Source organism: Oryzias latipes, chromosome 23 (genome assembly GCF_002234675.1).
Source record: "Oryzias latipes chromosome 23, ASM223467v1".
NCBI classification, from domain to species: domain Eukaryota; kingdom Metazoa; phylum Chordata; class Actinopteri; order Beloniformes; family Adrianichthyidae; genus Oryzias; species Oryzias latipes.
This window is the reverse complement of record NC_019881.2, coordinates 17,184,147-17,202,212: the sequence shown is the minus strand read 5'-3', so window position 1 is coordinate 17,202,212 and position 18,066 is coordinate 17,184,147. Positions and strand designations below refer to the sequence as shown.

Below are 18,066 nucleotides of genomic sequence, written 5' to 3'. Positions count from 1 at the left end.
AAAAGGTGTTACATATCTATGTTACCACAGATGCAGCTTTGTATTCCTAGCTTTTGTGCCGACTACAATAAATTTAAGGCTGAGCGAGATAATTGGTTAGTCAGACCCATGTTGATTTGCTAAGTCACTGCAAAGATGTTCATGTTGGCAAGAAATTGAATTTTATGTTTAATGAAAATCAGAACAGAACATTGTTCTTGCTCAAATGGGTCGTAATTGAGCTGCAATAACACAAATGGGTTTTTAACTTCACTTGACTTCTGCTCAACAACATAAAGAAGAGATTGCTCCACATCCGGTTTTTACAGTGTTTTTCTGTACTTTTATTTATTCATCTAGTGCTTACAAGCAGCGCACTGAAGCAAAGTAAGGCATAAAGTACACTGAATAAAGATTTAATGAGGTAAATGTAGAAGTTGGGACACTGCACATCTGGAAGCTTTTAAGATTATAAATTAGAGTAAGTTTTTACCTCAGGCTGTCTGTAGGAGTTTTAGTTGCAGGTTCTTTGGTTTTCTCAAATACCTTTTGATTTAACCAAATATAAAATGTTTTCACAAAAACTTTAGTTTCTGCTCTACTAAGAACCTTTGTGCAGAACCATAGTCCATAAATGTGAATGCCTGAAAACACCATACCTTTTTCTCTTTTCATTTCTAATGACACTGTTGGATGGTCACTTATTGTCGTTTTTTTTGGATGACAGAACACTTATAAGACCTCATTTTTTGTGATTCATGCTCAAACTCTTTGTCATAAGGTTTTGATCATTGATTGTATAAGTGAACTGGACTGAGCGGGTTCATGCGGGGTGTCTTCGTCTAAACGTCGTCAGTAAGCAGTGATTGGTCCCATAGGTCAACATTTCTATGGCAACCACTCTTGCCAACCAGCAGCGAGCTTGTTGGAAGTCCACATTGGTTTACACAAAACGTGTCAACCAATCATTTTAAATGCTGGACCTGGGGGCCAGCAGACAACACATACTCTTATTGAGGCAGATCAGTTTGTAACTTGAAATACTTGCAATAAAGAAAGATTATCATGAAAAAAACATTAGATTGTCAAGAAGATGTTAAAAATGGGAGCAGAGCAAGAATGGTTATTCTGACAAATATAATGATTGTCTAATAGCTGTTTATTTCTCAATAGACTTTTTTAGGATTTTGGCTTCTTGGAACCTGCAGGTACTTCCTGTTTGGAACACAAGGGGGGGTGGAGTCACTGAGTCCAGTTCTCATATACAGTCAATGGTTTTAATGTCATGCTGCAGTGACCATCCTGCACTAATTCAACACAATTGCTGTTCCCTGTTTCGGCTACACTAATAAATAACACTTCTATTACAAATGCTCCAAAGAAACACACACGGAGTGCCTCATCTCCTTTTCACACCTTAGATGACTAGTTTCTCAAAAATGCACTGTTAGACTTCAAACAATTGTACAAAGATAATTTACTGGGCAGTTGGTTAAACATTGTGATGTGTGGGCTAGTAGGGAGAATGTTCTGGTTCTCTCATTTAGGTCAACATGAACGGAAAGCTCAGGATGTTATAATTTATGTTAATTCATTCCATAAATACATGTGTGTTTTGTAAAATGGACAACAGATTTGCAGGAGTGTTCTCAGAATGTTTTCCAAATCAAATTGTTTAACCCTGAAACTCCTTAAACTGTTAGTCATTTTGTATTAGAGCAAATCATCTAAACTAATTTCTGTATTTTCTGGAGTAAAATTTTCATAGATTGTCCAGGGGTGCGACTTATACTCAGGAGTGACTTATTTGTGATTTTTTTTTTTTTAAAACATAGTCAAAAACATACAGTCAAAGCCTCCATGTAGTTATGAGGCTAAAAACTTCAGTCTCCACCTGCAGTGGGATCATCTGATTTATGAAAACATTTTTGGAGAAGCTCTGAGCATTAAATTTGACGCGCGTCAAAGAGGCAGCAGATGCAAATTTGATGCATGAATCGCATTTGGTGTGAGTGCAGCATTAAGCCAAGCTCGAATTTGTTTATAAATGTTGGACTTTTTTCTTAAACCTGCGACTTCTACTCCGGAGCGACTTGTATGTTTTTTTTTCTTTTTTATCATGCATTTCTGCTGCTAGCTCACAGTCCCTCACATCCCCAACCTAACATGATCAGCTATGGAGCTATGCAGCCGTACGGTTTTGATCCAGATTCCCGCTTAGACTAGGAAAACAAAGACGCACACGGATCTATTTGTCTACAAGTGGATGCATCGGGATGGAGCGGAGCAGGGAGCTTGTGGCTTGCTAGCTTCTACACCACAAATTCAATCTTTTTCACATCACAACATTAATTCATATTTTGGCAGAATTAGAAAAACCCTGGACTTCTTTTGCTTTTTACAAAAAAACAAATGGAAACACATTACCTGCATTTTCAATAGAGAGGAAATCTCATCTGACTTTATTTCTAAAAATGGTTCCCGTGCACATTTAGCCGTTGGTGCTAGAGTCTCCAATTATAAAACCTAAACTGACATTAACATACTAATGGTGACAACAGTAAACATTTAAGCATCAAGGATGACGCTTAAACCTTTAGAGTATTTTAGTTGGAGCTGACCTCAGTACAGTCATACAGAGACGTCAGATTTAGAAAACTAATGAAGGACTTGTGTTTGTGTACATCCTACTTTCATCAAGACATGGTGAACAGCTTTGGTCAGTGTGTAGCTAGAATTTGTAGAATGTGAGCCAGAAACTGTCCCATAACGCTGATATAATGTTGTAAGCTTGGCTTAAGACAAAGTATTAAAACTCCAGATGACCTCATTCTGCTCTGGAACAAAATAGATGTTGCTGAAAATATGACTGAGTCTCTGCTTGGTGATAAAAAACAAATGATCTAAATACACAGGGCTATATTTAAAATAGCTCAACTTGATAACCTGTGCAGCTGTTTCAGTTGCTATGGGTAACAACTAAAGTATTACTTTAGAAACTTTAAACACTGACAGCCAACTCTCATTTAGATGGAAGCAACAAAGAGCAAAGATAATGACCCGAAAGGAGGCAAAAGTTCTCAGTAATTACTGTCAGACAGCGTTTGCAGTCTTAATAAATACTTATAAACAAGCAAAAGAAAATAAAAAAAGTTTACGAAAACTAAACTTTTAAGGGATATTTAAACTCTATTTTGAATAAAGTTATGGTTAATTTCGGGGGGTTTTTCAGTTAGGTCCCTCATCATTTAAAAAGGCTCAGAACATTTAATCACGATCACAACATCGTCTTTTGCTGGAAGCTGTGGTTACAGACCAGCTAAACAGAAGCATCTCTGGTGGAAACAGTGATTTCCCCCGTGACTCGTTCGTCACAATCGTCTTCATCAAAACAGAAAAAGTTCACGGCAGATGGCTCTTCCCGCTGCTAGACAGCAACTCAGTCGTTTCCACTGCAGTCCATCTGCAAACAGATCTGAATGTAGGTGGTACTTTTCATCAAAATGCAGATGAATACGAGCAGCTAAAAACAGAACAGGGCCTGTTCTGGATTATTTGATGAAATTTACATTGAGGTTAATATTTGAAAACATTTTTAACATCTCATCTCATAACATTCCAAAGATATCATGGAGTAACTAGAGTATAATGTCATGAATCTGCTGCATCTGTGTGTCTTCTCTACAGTACCTGGGCTCCATGCTGGTTAAAGAGCTGAGAGGAACAGAGTCAACACAAGATGCCTGTGCAAAAATGAGGGTAAGATTCTGCCTCACAAACTTTTATGGGATATTTATAACTAGTTTGTTCACAAAAGGCATGTGACGCCTGTGCTTTTTTATCATGCGGGGTTCACACTGAACTACCGCTACCCGATAAACTAGCACATGTATCTGCAGTTGGAAGAAGTTTGTTGTGAAATGTCAAAGCAGTGCAAATCTCACGAATCTTGCTCCAGTCTTTTTTTTCACAGCTGTACTCTGATATATTTGTTGTCATAGAATTCCAGCTGGGCACAAACCCCAATTAATAATTTCATGATCAGTTTTCGAACAGTTGGTACTTCTGGGAATCAAAAAGGACGCCATGCATGTGTCACTATCAAATCCAAGACCCTCGTTGGTCAAAGTTCAATCTGGTGTCACTTTCAATTCGTGTTCGACAACCGCCCGTTTTGTATGTAAAGCCCCAAAATTGACTTAAAAACTGGCGAAACAATGTGTGAATGCAAGAGTTTAGAACGCAGAATCCCAAAACGCACATTCATGTGCATTTACATGGACTTTTCATTTAAAGTGGTCGCTTGATCGCTCATTGCCAAGGCCTGTGAACCAGTGACGTGCGGTGAGGTTAATGGCTGGTGAGGCACTGACGTCATCAGTCAGATTTACAAACATATGAACCATGAGTATAAATAACTGAGTAACTTATTCACCATTTGATTGACAACAGTTAACGTTTTGTTTAAAATATAATTTCAACATGTTTTTTTTCATATACAAACTGCAGCATAGAAAAAAGCACAAACGTTATTATCGTCTTACCTTTAGTTGTAAATAAAGTCCATACGCCGCTCCTTCTGAAGAAAATGACTTGCCGCTTGCTATCACTTCTTCTAGTATTTTTAGCGTCATAATCTCAGGGCTCACCGGCGCCCCCTAACATGAGGCACGAGAACTGCAACATGAGGCACGAGAATGTCTGGCCTCACCCAGCGGCTTTTTCGCCGTCGTTTAGCGCTCAGCACAAGAAACACGTCCCTCACATACAGTTATTTATAAAAACAAGCACTGTGCATCATATACATCTGCTAAATTATTTAAACTCAGCTCATATAGTACAAGTGATTGAACCGACATACAGAGAGACAGCAGTACCGTCTGACTGCATAGGTATTGCGCAATCCAAGGTGAGGCTCAGCGGGCTGGTGCCTCATCGCAGGTCACTTAGTATCTGAACGGCAAATGCGGGGAATTCAGCGATTTTGAAAAGAAAAAACACCCAAAAATGGTACATTTAAATGGAAAATGACCGCAAAGCACAACTTACTGATTAAATATAATAATTGAATTTATTTTTTCTCTTTTCTTCCCATAATGACAGGTGAGGCTGTGCCTCACCTGCCTCTCCTGACTGCACGTCACTGCTGTGAACGTACCTCTACACTTCTAATTTATAATTGTCTAGTAAAGATTGTTAAACGTAATGCACCTTACTGCATTTTTCTGACGTCCATAATATTGCCAAGGCCTGTGAACGTAGCTCTACACTTCTAATCTATAATTGTCTAGTAAAGATTGTTAAACGTAATGCACCTTACTGCATTTTTCTGACGTCCATAATAAAAACAAACAAACCTGATGTAATTCTGCAACTCCGCACAAGATTCTATTAGAATTACTGTTTTTCTTGGTGCTTTAAAGTCCATTTTTCTTTCTTTTACCCCCAACAACCTTAAATAGAGCTGCATCTCTTTACATTTTGGTTTTTGTTTGTTTTTCTCATAATCTACTTTGCATAAGGATTTTTTTTTGCTATGTTTTATTTTAAATTGTTCTCTTTCCTAACTTGTCCATTCAGTTTATCTCACATTCTTATCTAATGGTGCTTCAACAATCATAGGACATGTTTTTTGATTTCCATTTTCCCCAGCTGCACTAGGGAGCAATGACGTGCACATCACATGTACCTCGTTTTATATATGTTTCTTCTCTACCTTCTTGTTGCTCGCCTGCACGGATCCCAGTTTGTGTTTTTACTTCCACCTCTCTGACAACTACGAAGTGTGGATGTGTAAATTCCAACTTCACAGGCGTATTCAAAGCTGCTTTTGTCAGCTTTTCCGCTCTGCCTCATCTTGACAGGGTCGAGCTGCAGCCTCTCACCACCAGCAGAAATAGATATACAAAACCGTAAATAGAAGATTAGACAAAGACGGCAGGCAGTGGATTCCAGGAGAGAGAAGAGTTAAGGTTTGGGCCAAGTCAAGATTGTTGATAGTCAACAAAGAAGACGAGTTATGCTAGAGATACAAGAATGGAACGTGGCTCATGGTTTCAAATACTTGGGACAGATAAGATGACAGCAGGGGGAATATTCTATGTAAATGCAAAGCTCCTCACTGAATAACATCTTTAGTAAAGATGCCTAATGAGGAGGGAGGTTCTAGAGATGGATTTGTAAACACTACCAAAGTAGGAATCTTGCTCGATTTGATTTGATTTCTTGTGCCCTAAAATAAAAAATAGACACTCTTGAACCTTGGAGATCTTGTGATTTTAAAAATTGAGCAGAAGAAATATTTAGAAAACCTTTCCAACCGAACAGCACAAGTGTTGCTTTTTATAATGTGAACCTCCAAAGAGTTCAAAGTTCATGAGCCGCTGTTGCTTCTCTTCATTTTGTTTCCACATGTTCTTCTCTGGCCGCTCCAAGAAGTCGACAGAACAGATGAAGAAAGTCCCAACCATTGTGCTCTCTGTGTCCTACAAAGGAGTCAAGTTCATTGACGCCACAAATAAGGTGACGTGCAGAGTTCCAGCAACACCTACAGTAAATAACACATAAAGGTCACTCAGCACCACTGACATTCAGAGGTGTAAAAAATAGACAGCTTTTTATTACTGTTTCACAGTTCACAAACATGTGTTCAGGAAAAAGGGAAAACTCCAAATAAAACATCACATAAATAGATTGACTTTAGGCCAAGTTGAATATTAGACAACACAAAAAAAGAACTCGAACTGTACCAGCTTCTGTAATTTTGACTGTTTTGATCCACATCTTTGAATTTTAAACACGTTTGCTATTCCTTCCATTAATTAAAATCCACTCAAAACCTTTGATTTCTGGGAATATTTTGTCATTTCTAAACGATAAAACATTCAAATATATACTACTGAGGCAAAGATCAAAACTCGGTGATCCTGAATTTAAGTAAAATTGTAATTAACAATAAGAAACTTTAAAAGAAATGTGTGTAGGTTCTAAATGTGGTCATTGGTTTTATCTTATTTAGGTAAAAAACAGATGATTGTTGATTTCAAAGGTCCTCTCCCATAAAAATTGAAAAATTGGGTTTTTAACTTGTGGCATTTTCTGATGATAGAGGACATATATTAAGACGTTTATTTCTTCGTATTTCTTGATTCAAAACGTGTTGAATCAGGTGCAGACGTAAAAATGCAGTTTTGAAAAAAAGCTTATTTGTGGGAAGTAGAAAATACGCTGGGTGGGCTACAAACTCCCTGCTCTGAGCTCTTAGCAAAGGAGAGGGGAAGGGGGGGGGGGGGGGTAATGCTCCATGCCAACCGTCCCGCCCACAATTCAGAAGTAGATTTCTAATGAACTACTGCCCCTCTGCAGAAACTTTGTCTTGGAAAACTATAGTTATCAGGCAATTTGTATATCAGGAATAGTCTTAGGTGCCAGGTGAGATAACTAAATCAACAGGTTAAAAAAAAGATTACTTTGTATGTTTTCTGTAAAATCCGCTATTTTACTTCAATTTTGTTTATTCATGGCTTAGATTTAGTTCATCTCTATACTCTTATACCTCTCTTTAAGTGGTTTGGTCAGGTTTAAGTCTTTAATTTAAAACTTGTTTTTGTGATCTAAGTGGATTGAAAGCTTTAACTACCAAACTTAGTTTTTTTGTGTGACAAATTAATCAATTAAAAACAAGATATTTTCAAACCAATAGTTTGATGGTTATAAAGTCTTAGAAAGAATAATAAATCTTGTATTTTTTTTTTACTGAAAAGAAAATTTAGATGAAAAAACATTACAGCACTTATTTGTTTCTTTTTTTCGTATTCCAGCAGAACATAATTGCAGAGCATGAGATTCGTAACATCTCGTGTGCGGCTCAGGACCCGGAAGATCTGTCTACTTTTGCTTACATCACCAAAGACCTCAAATCCAGTCACCACTACTGCCATGTCTTCACTGCGTTTGATGTGGTCAGTGCTGAAGCTCTCATTAAAGGCTCACTGAGGCTTAAGGCAATTTTTTATTTCCCTTTGGTCTCTCATTTCTCCTTTTTTTTTCCTTTTTTCTTCAGAACCTGGCCTATGAAATCATCCTGACGCTTGGTCAAGCATTCGAAGTGGCCTACCAGTTGGCCTTGCAGGCCAGGAAGAGTGGTCACGGATCGTCCACGCTCCCAGAAAGCTTTGACAGCAAACCCAACAAACCCGTCCCCAAGCCCAGAGTTAACATCCGCAAATCAGTGAGTAAAAACGTAGATATCCTCTGAGGGCAAATGCATCCTGAAGGAAAACGCTACAGTCCAGACGCTCTGATGGCAGAACTTTGAGGATTTGGGATTCAAGTTGGTAAAATTATCATTTCATTTGTTGAATGCCCTGTATTCTTTAAAGGTTTTTTCAAATACAGGGAAAGCAAGACAATAAATCTAACTTCTAATTCAGATCAGAATAAAACACAGCATATTTAACCCTTTAACGGCAGAAATGTCGCCAACAACACCTAAATAACACATGCTCTTTGATGTAGTTTACCTCTTTCAACATGAGTCAGCTGATTCTGACCTGGAGAAAGGCAGCTTTGCATATCACCTTCAGAATCCACTGGAAAAGTTACATCAATGGTTGAAAAAATGTCAAAGGGTTAAGGAACCAATAGCTTGCATTAAAAAAAATACTGTCTGCGCTTGTCCTTCAGGATGAATTTGAACTTTCTGAATTTACCTTTCAACCCAGGATTTGTCGTGAATCGTTTTATCTTTGCTTCTTTGCGAAAAGCTCTTACAAGCGTTTAATTAACCCCCATTTTCATTGGAGTCTCCATAATCCATCCATATGGATCCATCCCAGTCTTCCATCGCTGCTTCTTTCAGTCTTCTTCCAGGTGTTGCAGTTGGTTTCACAGCTTTCTCTGACACTTCTTTGTGCTGCTCTGTGTGTGTCTTGGTCCAGTAGACAAAGTGGCAAAGGTGTGTGTGTATATTTGATCTGTTAAGCGCCCGTTTGGTCTTGCTGTCCCTGTAGTCTCCTACAAACTTGGCTGATTGATGAGGTCTGTTTGCATTGGGCTCCATAGAGGCCGTCGCATTGCTGTGTGACAACCTTTAGGTGGTGTGCAGGTAGATAAAGTGTACTCATATGGATGCCAGTCTGTTCGATTATGCGTTCTCAAACGTAAACACTGGATCCGCAGACCGCTTCAGTCCCAGAAGTGGTCTGAAACGCATTTACACTCATCATGTATAAAAACAGAAAAAGTACATGTCCGTCTAAAAAAACATTGAACGAGAGAAAATAGAAAATAAAAAAGCACAAACGAAACAAAAACACAAAATAGTAAGCTAGCTTGGGGCTACAGTAACTGACTGCCTACTGCGGCGCTGGTTAAAAATATATATTACATATTAAGGATTAAAATATCCAGCATTCTTCTTTTTTTCTGATATTTTTTGCTGACAAATGGCGAGATCGTTTTGTTGTAACTTTATCCACACAGCCCTAAATGTTGTGTAAGTGTATTACTGTATTAAAGTATATTATTGTTCTCTAAAATATGGCGTCTTTTGTTCATGTTGTCACTGCTGCAACATGAGGGTCGGCGACTATTTCTTGCAACACAAAAAATTATTAAATAATGCTAAAAAATAAAACCACTAAAGTTGTTTATAAAATGTTTAAATTGTTCCTCAGTGCCTGATTGTTTGAAGAGGTTTCTGTAATCGTCCTCCAGATTTCCTTAATCCCCTCTTCCCCCTTTCTTCTGTGCCCTTACCCCTCGTCGCCAACATCCCTCCCCTCTTTCCTCTTCTTCTTTTCCGTCAGGTTGAACAACAAAAAAGGACATAAATGTAATCAATATAAACAAGATTTAGCCTAAATTACAAAAGGTGTTTATTCAAATATACACCTTGTGTGTCAGAAGATTCATAGCCCCTATTGTAACAGTAAAATATGTCCAGCACTAGAGCCTTCAGCTCTCATCTGTGTGCTCAGCTGTTGGACCGGACAAGTTAAAAAAAGAAAAGAAGAGGCGTCTTTTATTCCTGATGTTCTCTCTAGTGGTAGTCAGTACACATGTGCACTTTGTTGAATCGATGTTTTGTGTCTTAATATAACTTAACAGGGTAAATTTCGTATTCAAGGCAAAGCAAAATCATATTCGAAATAGAGAAAATCAAAACAGACAGATCAAATGTCAAACAAACGTTGCATTCATGTTTATTTCTTTCAAAGAAGTTATGCCCAGTCTTACATCATACACTTTTACGTCCCAGTATATCCAACTATATAATAAACCTAAAGAATTTCTGCTTATTTTATTGTTTATTGTTCAATTGTCCTATTTATTACTGTTACGTCTCTTTGTCAGTCGTGTTACTCAAATGGCTCAAAATAAGTCGTGCTATAAAAAGCCTATCTCTTCTTTGTGATGGATATATCCTGGTCTCCCACATACTTAGATGGATTTCAGTATAAATGTGTCATGCCCCCTGCAGCCACAGCACCACAAAGTCTGTCAGTAAACCTGTCAACACGAGATTAGCTCAACACAGCTTTAAAATAGTTTCTCTAACCCACTTTGGAGAGGCTTCTCTCCTCCTGACAAGGAAGGGGCATGGCAACAATATCCTGGTAAAGTCTCTGCAGTCACGTGACTCTGACCCAGGATAAAAACTGAGAGTAAAAAAGACATTTGATTTCATCACTTTATGTTAGTCTCTAAACCAAATTAAGACTAATTTCTGGATACTTCTGATATCTATCCAAAAAGTTGATGCAGTGTTAATGCAGATCACATCACAGAGGAAAGAATTCCAGGGGAATATGTGATTATATTGAGATGAAATGTTACAAAGATGGAAAGCTAAAGAGCAAAAGTGTTAGTGAGTGGTCTTGTGCTTGCTGAGATGATGGACGATCGTGTCTGTAAACACAATCTGCTCCGTCTGCAGCCATTACATTTACGATTAATTGTGCTTTTCCTTACCCCACGCATGTGTGTGTGTGTGTGTATGGGTAGTTAATGGCTCGTGGTGCGCAGCAAAGCAGAGATACTGCAGGATTCACTTAATATTCCTGCCATCCGCTGGCCATAATCTTCATCCTGCGGCAGCTCCCTGTGTTTTACAGTAACGCGTGGTTGCTTTGTTTCAGGTCCCTCACACCCTCTTGGCATTTTTGCTTTGCATCTTCAATGATCGTTCCACCCAACATTTCTCCACCGTTATGAACTTGGAGTAACAGCCTTAACTTTGTATGTATCTGCAGCATGGCCAAAGCGGATAACACTTCATAATAATTATGTTTTAGCTAGTTAATAAATCCTTAATAAACTGTTAGCTAAATGATTTATAAGTGACTTGTAAAATAACAGTTTAGTAAGGATTTATAATTGACCCTTAGGGATAGCCGATGACCAAGAAGCCTTAGTGAGTTATCATTGACTTGACGATTTATATCTGTACCTTATTAATCGATCATAAACAAGCTGGTAGTATGTTACTATATAATGCCTTTTCAATAACTAAGTATTAGTTACTAGTTTATATAGGTTGCTGGGTTGTTGTTATTAAAGTTGCAGCTATTCCTAATTTATTAAATGTTAGTAAATGAGGAACATTTCCAACTTTAGAATAACGTCCAAATAAAACTTATAACACTAATACTAACACTTAAATAAGTAAATAAATAAGTCATTACTTAGTACTAACAATTTTGGGTTGGTGGTTAGCAGCTTTTTGCAGTGACAGACTCAAGGGGACATAGTCATTTTTATAGCTTTGTTGTCTTTTCGGCTCATCCCTTCAGGCGTCGCCGCAGTACCTCAACCTTGTTCCAAAACCCCATAGGCTTCTGGGTGCACTGAATTTGTATATAAACACACAAACAACCCAATGGTGGTGTGGATATGGCACAACCTGGGCCCTCAATCATCTATTAAGGCACATTTATAACCAGTTCATTAAGGATTTGTTAACTCGCTGAAACGGATCATTTTTATAGTGTTACTCAGAAGTGCTCTTCCCGCCTTTGTGATCTAAATGATCTGACTTAATGAATTTACCACATTATTTTTGGGTTGGTGGTTAGCAGTCTAGACTCAAAAGCATATATGGCTTACTTGTAAATTCATTTTCATAGTTTATATGACCTTCCCATAATTCCGAGGCTGTGACGGATGCTTGTTAAGTTCATAATAGAAAATGATCCTTGTAGTTTTCTTTGTTGGCTGATCAGCAGATAATACAAGAATAACTGCAGTGAATGTAACGATTACAAAAAAAAGAGAGGGATTTATAGAGGCTTTCAACGTCTCTTGCTGTTCCATCCTTGTATTGGTTGGAGTGTTGCTATGTAGGATTTCCATGTTTAAATGTGGCATAACATTGCTGTTTCCAGCTTGACTTTGGCTAAGCACTAACGCTCGTGTCCGTTGATGCTGAGGTGTTTCCTTTCCCTGTTGCTATGCAGCTGCGTTGTCTTTGCCCTGGTTTTGTCGTGCTGCTTTGGAAGCGTGTTGCTCAGCTGGCCTACTTTGACCACTATGGACTCTGTTCCTATAGGTCATGTCTCCTTCCAGCCGCTGGTCACTGGGCCACATTTACACCCCTCACCGGCCCCCTCTTCACCCTCCTCGCCTCTTCCATCCTCCTCACAAAGCTCAGTTACAGGTCCTTTAAGCTCTTCTGTTTTTTTCCATCCTTTTTTCTTCTCTTTATGGAGAAAACATGATCTGTAAGTTACTTCCTTTCAGTCTGCATTTTGTGTGTTCTGTTTGCAGTTTTTCCACACTTCTGGGTTATTACCTCCATCACTCTATTCATTTTTACAGACGTAAAGAAAGGTCCAGTCTCACAACGCCAACCGGCATCATTTTACATCAAAGAGCATTTATGCTTCAATTTCGGTGCTTTTGTTTTTCCACTGCGACAACCAAACCTCTAGCCAGAGAATGTTAGACTGTGTCTTTAACCCTTGTGCTATCTTAGATGACCCCACCCTAACATTGACGTGTTCTCCCTACCATGACAAAGGTGGAAAGATTTCATGTAATCCATGAACACCAGTGAAGATCACAAATCATTGAAGAAAAAAGGTTCAGCGCACTGTCTAGTGGGTCTAGATGACCCAACTCCCAATGTTAAAGTGCCTAGGATAGCACAAGGGTTACGAGGAATCACACACTGCAGCTCCATACTAATCACGCACAAATGTTGCACGTACAGGGTGTGCAGGTGATACGCAAGTGCTCGTAGGACGCCCACACAATGTTCTATCTGATTTCCTAGATTCTGTGCAGTGTTTCAGCTGACAAAATAATAATCTGGACGACACGTCTTGCCTACCTAATCTTTACTTAGCCGTACGTGTTGTTTAAGTGTTAACTATGACCTGTTGGTCGCAGCATGCCTGTCACAGTGGTCTACGATCTTAAAATTTCCTGTGTACTCATACAGATTTTCCCATTTTTGACCCACTAACGGCCAGTGGGACTAAGGCATTCATTTGACACCAATAGAAAAAAATACTAAATAAGTCGACATACTAGGATTAAGTTAAGTGAGGCCAAAGTTTAGTCGTACCACAAATAAAATGTTCTTAATTCAAAAGATTTGGTTGTGCAGGAATTTTGTCAAGAACTTCTCTTTTTTCTGTAATTTATAAACTCTGGAATTAGATTTTTGGTACTTTTTTGTTTTTGTTGCTGATCTGTTAAGAAAAATTGCAAACAAACAAAAGATACCACAAAGCAGCAGCATTCTAAGCAAATAAACTTTCAATGGTTTGAAACTTTCAATGACAAACCAATAATGCTGTTTGCCTTTAAAGCTGCCAGCTATGTTTGCCGTTCTAAATCACTCAAATCTTTTGCCTCTTTTTGAACCAGATGGAGCAGCCATCAATGGACCAAAAGGGACACGCCAATGTGCCGTGGATTGTGGAGCCAGGTCAGGAGGCAAAAAGAGGAGTCAACACCAAGTACGAGACCACTATTTTCTAACATACACCCGCCTTGTCCACTCCCGTGTATGTGTGCCTTTCAGAGGTTGCCCTGTATTGGGGCTGTGCCCCGGAGTTGGGCACAAGCGGCGCACGCCGCCGCGTCACTTCACCGGCGGAAAAACAAAAAACACACCCCGCCCCGCCCCTGTTAGCTGAGACTGTCCGCTGCATGATGACGGTTGGCGCTGTGTTTTAACTCCTTTTCTTTCTGCACCTCTCCCCCCACCTCTTTGGCCTCATCCTTCCGGGCTGACGCATGACCTCTGAACCCAGAGCTGTAGTGCACTTCACTATAGGGAGAACGGTCGACTCCGATTCTCAGTCAGCATACAATCAAATGTTCTCCACTCTACGCTTCTTGGCTGTGTGTCTCCTTTTTTTTTTCTCCTTTAGCGGTCTTATTTTTTTTTCTTCGACCCTTTGTCTGACTCCCTTTGACAACTTGAATGACATGTGCTGCTGTACGAGCCATAACGGCGGTTTAGTTATCTGTTGGGCGCAGTGGGAGCTGGCACTGAAGACGGGAGTTGTCTGAACATGACAACTCCAACTAGAGGGAAGATACTTCTGAAAAAGCGAAATACCGCAGGGTATCTTTGAGTAACACTGGCTCAGCCAGCAGGCTACTCGAATGTACTTCATGTTCTTTGATAGTTTTTGAAATACTAAAAGGCTTGTGATTTTCTTTTAAAGGTAAGACTTAAACGTAGGCCTGTGACACAGAAGTACTGACTTTTTCTTTTTGTTTTCTTTGATACTTTTCTGGATGTTTGGAGTTAGTCTAATCAAACCTGCCCTTTTTAAAAAGAAATTTAAAAACAAAAGCTTGTTTTGGGTTAAAGCATGTGGCTTGTGAGACGCATGTTGGCTATTTTGGATTGACCAGGGGCGCCGTGGAGGAGGCGGCCTGTGGGGGCTTTCTCGATAAGTGATGTCATCTCGTTTGCAGGGCAATGCCGGACGCTCATGTCTATTACTGTGGAATGCAAAGAATGTAGCCTGCCCTAAACATGGAAGTTGTCACACATACAATGCAAAAAGGACTCCAAACATGGATGCTACTCCATCGTTTAAGGTTGACTACAGATTTTTTAACATGCTTGTCACAGTAAACAGTGGACTGGTAGATGCGCACTAACAGGACTGCATCCTAACAGACGACCGTCTGCTCTGAATGTACACTTATATGAAAGCAGCCTCAACTTTCTGCAGCTGGATCTGTTTTATGCACATAACCTTTGAACTTTTGTGGGTCAGCATCTCCAGAGACATGATGATGATATAAGCCTGGGTGGGCATGGGTGCCAGGATAGCTACGTTTTTGTTTTTGTTTTCCTTGAAGTCAGAAAATACATATGCACAAGCGTGTCTATATGATTGGACCAGCTGCAACTACACGCTCAAGATGCAAAAGGTTTCTCATGAATAAAACCGCATCGAACGTATTCTATTCATATTGCCCGACATTTTAATGTTTAATATGAGAGTATTATATTACCATGATGATTATTCTTGTGCAATTCTTGTCAACTGTTGTCTTAATGTTACAATATTTTTCTATAACATGCTGAGATAAAAACCTTGGGCGGGATAATAATGAAAATCCTTTAAAAAAAAAATCAAGTCTAGATGTTCATATATGTACAGAGAGTGAATGTTAGAGGTTGCTTGCTAACACTTAGATCAGGTCAACCTTCATTTCTCATGGGGCTCTTATCTTGCAGATGGACTATTTTAAAAGCAGTATTATTGTATTATTTGGATGAGACATCATCCGGTTACAAAATGTACATAGATATTTTGCCAACTCATTGTTCATACATGTAAAGAAACAAAGGGGTTTGCAGAACATGGCACTGGAAAAAAAAAATAAAGGTACCAAAATAAAAGTTGGATAATTGAAAGAGTGACTGATTATTGAGCTTGTGTTTTGAGTGGAGACATTTGGTGACATCACTGTTGATCAACTAATGTACATAGGCTTGGGCTTCCAGCACACTAATTTTTGTAATTTTTGCCATTATTTATATCCCTGTAAAGCACAATAAATAAAATCCGACTTGTGCAACCATACTTGTCTGTTACTTTCTCCAAAATTCACCATAAACATTGTTTCTCTACAAAAAATATCAAAGTTTTAGGTTATTTTTACTTCACGTCCCCTGAGGCAGTGACAGAGGTCTCTAACCAGATGGAGATATTCACATCTGGCCCTTTAAATGTAAAATAATAAGATGATCATCTGTCTTTAATAAACACAACTCCTGCCCTCAGGATGACTCAGCAGTAAATATTTCACAATACATCCTCATCACATAACAGCTTTTTGTGAAAAAAATAAGTTCTTTAAACAGAATCTTTCATAACTAGTGCTGGGTTTAAAACAGAAATCCACTTATTGAATCAAAGTTGACTTAAAAAAAAAAACTAATTGAGTCACGAAGCACCTTTTGCTAAAAATAAATAAATAAATGTAGAGTTGTATTTATTATTTGTTTAATCACTAGGGTTTAGTTCTACAGTCTGCAACCTGAGGCTCTTCTATTTCTCCATTGTGGCTCTTAGGCCTTAAAGAAAAACGCAAACAATTTGATAAAATAACAGTTTGTAGTTTTGGTTAATTTTTTTTATTCAATTAGTTTTTGTTATTTACGTTCTGATTTTTAACATGTCAAATACCTGATCAAAAATTATGGTTAAAGGTTTAATCTACAGTAAGAGTGATTTATCTGTGGAATAAGGTTAAAGCTCATGCTATTATCTTCTGTGGCACAACAGTTGCTTTTAAGAGACAAAGTTCTAAAGGTATAGAGCTGCATTATTCATAAAATATGCATAAATTTATGTGTATATCTGATAATAAAAGAAAAAGAATGATGACGTACCTAAGTCATAATAATGAAAAAAAGCATATTTGGTTTTCTTTAATTCAAGTAAATCTGCTTCAGCAGGAGGAGCATATTTGACACAGTGTATTTTATTTTGAAAGGAACTAGTATGTGCTGCTGTCAAAATTGTTCAACATTTGAAAAACACTGGTATAATTCAATTCTTGTAAATATTTAAAAGCTACATTTTATAAATGAATAGTTTAATGGCCACAAACACATTAATAAAGTGTGTTTTTCTAAACAAAGTGGGACTTTGCTGCTCTCGTATGATTTTGGTCAATAAGAAACTGGATCAAATGGCCTTTTTAAGGTTTAACACCCCTAATTTTTTAGGCCAGACAAATTGAGAAATTTATCCTCAACTTGTGTAATTAAGTCAAATCAATTCCCTCTTTTGGCATTGATGCCCAGCGCTGTTCATAAATCATAAGAATCCAAGCCAAAAACACACTTTTGGATAGTTTAGACTCCAAATAAAGGTTTGCATTCCAGTTCTAAGCAAACATAATCCACACTGACCTGTTTGTGCAAACGTGAGGGGAATTGTTGAAGCTCCTTTGGCCGCTGCAGCTCCTCCTGCAGGAATTCATCACAGAGCCTGTGGATCTGACACGAGGGTAACCTTTAAGAAGGTAAGTGCAGAATACACAACATGTAGATGTAACAGCACAATCATCTAATATTCATTTTTATATATGATGGATCTGATTTGAAAAGGAACCATATATATATATATATATATATATATATATATATATATATATTACACAATAAAAGAGAATTGGTCTTCTGTTGTCGCCTGTTGTTTCTGCTAAAGGCTCACAAAATGTTTAAATGTCTAAAATAAATGGTTTGTTGTGACGTGATGCGATGCCGGGGGGTAGTGGTGGTTTTAGGCACAGGTGATACGGGCAATTGTCTGGGGCGCAAATTTAACGGGGGGCGGTGGTGACAGCGGCTTACTGCTTTGAAAAAAATCTGCACCTCTATTGGTTTCCTATTATCTGTTCTATCACAGAGTTTGTAACAGCCTGAAACTGTAAACTGCCGTGCCTGCAGCTGCTCCTGTCTCATATTTCTTTCATTCATTTCATTTCATTCTATGTGTGTGAGAATGAAAGGGGAGGGGTAATGGGCTCAGCTGCCAGGTGGAACGGGGCACGTGGAGTGCTGCAAGCGCTGCCTGGATTATGCAACACCAGGAT

General features: G+C 38.5%; 1 protein-coding gene across 10 annotated transcripts in view; it reads left to right on the top strand.

Annotated features, from left to right (window-relative positions):
• anks1b (ankyrin repeat and sterile alpha motif domain containing 1B) overlaps nucleotides 1-16,043 on the top strand; it is a 205,723-nt gene extending 189,680 nt beyond the window's left edge. For 2 of the 10 annotated variants that reach the window (XM_023952553.1, XM_023952563.1), the window contains 7 exons: nucleotides 3,667-3,738; nucleotides 6,415-6,501; nucleotides 7,800-7,940; nucleotides 8,042-8,209; nucleotides 12,530-12,637; nucleotides 13,855-13,946; nucleotides 14,920-16,043. In XM_023952553.1, coding sequence (XP_023808321.1) covers nucleotides 3,667-3,738; nucleotides 6,415-6,501; nucleotides 7,800-7,940; nucleotides 8,042-8,209; nucleotides 12,530-12,637; nucleotides 13,855-13,946; nucleotides 14,920-14,968 — 717 coding nt within the window. In that variant the 3' untranslated portion in view covers nucleotides 14,969-16,043. Of the gene's footprint in view, nucleotides 1-3,666; nucleotides 3,739-6,414; nucleotides 6,502-7,799; nucleotides 7,941-8,041; nucleotides 8,210-12,529; nucleotides 12,638-13,854 lie in introns of all 10 variants that reach the window. The other 8 variants (XM_023952556.1, XM_023952554.1, XM_023952555.1 and 5 more) reach the window with 8 other exon arrangements.
• The last annotated feature ends 2,023 nt before the right edge of the window (nucleotides 16,044-18,066 follow it).